The 1,982-nt window shown below is 51.8% G+C and overlaps 1 protein-coding gene across 1 annotated transcript in view; it reads left to right on the top strand.

Moving 5' to 3' along the window:
• Nucleotides 1–327: 327 nt before the first annotated feature.
• LOC119363365 (probable mixed-linked glucan synthase 8) overlaps nucleotides 328–1,982 on the top strand; it is a 5,964-nt gene continuing 4,309 nt past the window's right edge. Inside the window, exon 1 of the mRNA XM_037628702.1 lies at nucleotides 328–738. Coding sequence (XP_037484599.1) covers nucleotides 503–738 — 236 coding nt within the window. The 5' untranslated portion in view covers nucleotides 328–502. The remainder of the gene's footprint in view (nucleotides 739–1,982) is intronic.

Genomic DNA, 1,982 nt, shown 5'->3' with positions numbered 1-1,982 from the left:
CGCTAAAAATTAGACGTTCACATTTCGAGTAGAACAATTATTCCACGTTATTTCGTGTCAAAACAGAAGTGCAAACAAGACGTCAATACCCCACGCCTTGCTGTCCAAAAGCAAGTGTCTTGGTCAGATGCGTACACGGCGTTTGTCCCGTAGCTCACGTTTTCCTCAAGCGAAGGTTGTTTCCTAGCAGGGAATGGCGTGGATTGGCCACGCGTACGGCTCCCGTTGCATTGGTCCAGTGGCCCGGCCAGCCAGTACCCCTCCCTCATGAGTTTCACGACTCTCGACTCCTCCCCCTAGCCTCCCAGCTCCCAGGACATGGCGAAGCGAGCACTGCGTACCCTGCGTCGGTGGCCGCTGGCTGGCCTGGGCTTAGTTTCACCTCGTACCATATCTCTATATAGCGGTCGCATCTCGCATAGCCGTCGTGCGCCAACACACACACACACACTGTGCTTCCTCGAGCTTTCATGCATAGAAGCTAGATACGCAGTGCCAGCCAATGGTTTCGCCGGCGACCAGCGGTGGCCGTGGCGGCAATGCGGGCCTCGCCGACCCGCTGCTTGCGACGAACGACGACAGCGACGGAGCACGGCATGTGTTCGGCGCCAAGGCGAAGTACTGGGCTCCCGCCGACGAGAAGGAGATGACGGCGTCACGGGAGTGCAGCGGCGAGGACGGCCGGCCGCTGTTGTACCGCACGTTTAAAGTCAAGGGCTTCCTTGTGAACACCTACAGGTAATGTTACGCTCTACATCCTGTTCCCTTTTTGTTACGGTATATATGCGTGGGCGTCGTTGTGATAATTATGAAAGCAAATAAATATTTTTGGATGAGTTGAGAAGAAAAGTTTCCATCTTATTGTTGATTTTTTGGGGATTGAATTTTGTCCATCTAGCCCATTTCCTAAAACTCAATTTTGCAAATACTTATTTTGTGCAAAAATTCATTTCAAGCACAAATTTAAACTATACTCATTTCTTTCCTGCAAAAATAATAATTCATTGCATAATTAAACAACACAATCACATTAGCATCATGCATAGCATAATTAAACAGTCTATTATGTAATACATTAACACTACAACCACATCGTAATAGGTAAGACATCAAGATGATAAACTAAGGGTCAGTTCATATTTTGGCACCCACCCATAAGCCCAAAAGAACTAGCTCTAAATAAAAATTAGATACTAGATATATAAAATAGGAGTTGTTCTCCTCGTCGTTTTCAGATCGGAGAAATCTGACTCCGAGGAGATGGGAATCACACCCCCACCCCACCCCCGGGTCGAGGGGTCGGCCTCATGGTCACTCACGATGGACCGACTCCATGACATATCGTCTTCCTCCTCGTTGGCGAGCTCGTCGAACATCTCCTCACACTCCGCCTCGAGGTGGGTAATTAATCTCGTGACGATCGCGTTCGATCGTCCGCGTGTCCTTCATGGACTAGAAGAACATGTGGTTCTCGTCGAGGATCTGCGGGTCCTCCTTGAGCATGATCATGAAACCGACATTGGCGGTTTGGCCGTGAGCTCTGCCTTAGGTGCCTCAGGTGCTCCTTCTCCTCCGCCCAAGAGGCGACCCTAATGAAAGACATGTTGGGAGCTATTGAGGCGGCGTTGTTGAGCTTCGCCTGGCTCCCAAAGAAGCGGAACACGATGGCACCATAGGTGTGAGCTGCCTCCTCCCCGATGGCGAACATGTCAAGCCACACTTTCGCATCTGCGTCCGGGTTACGAATCTTCGCCACCCATTTGCCCCATGGCCGAAGCCTCACGTCGTGGTACTTCGACGGTGGCGCTGCCATGAGCTCGAGGTTGATGGCAGAGACAACTCGATGAGGTGGTGGTGCTCAACGACAGGGAAGAGGTCTCAGACGAGTGCATGGCAAAGCTCATGGTGGCGTCGGGGAATGCTCAAGGCAGAAGTGGGGGAGCTTGGGGAGCTCGGGGAGGCGGCGGAGCTCGGGTAGCAGC

Source organism: Triticum dicoccoides, chromosome 2B (assembly GCF_002162155.2).
Source record: "Triticum dicoccoides isolate Atlit2015 ecotype Zavitan chromosome 2B, WEW_v2.0, whole genome shotgun sequence".
NCBI lineage: Eukaryota > Viridiplantae > Streptophyta > Magnoliopsida > Poales > Poaceae > Triticum > Triticum dicoccoides.
This window is presented reverse-complemented; position numbering and strand designations above follow the sequence as displayed.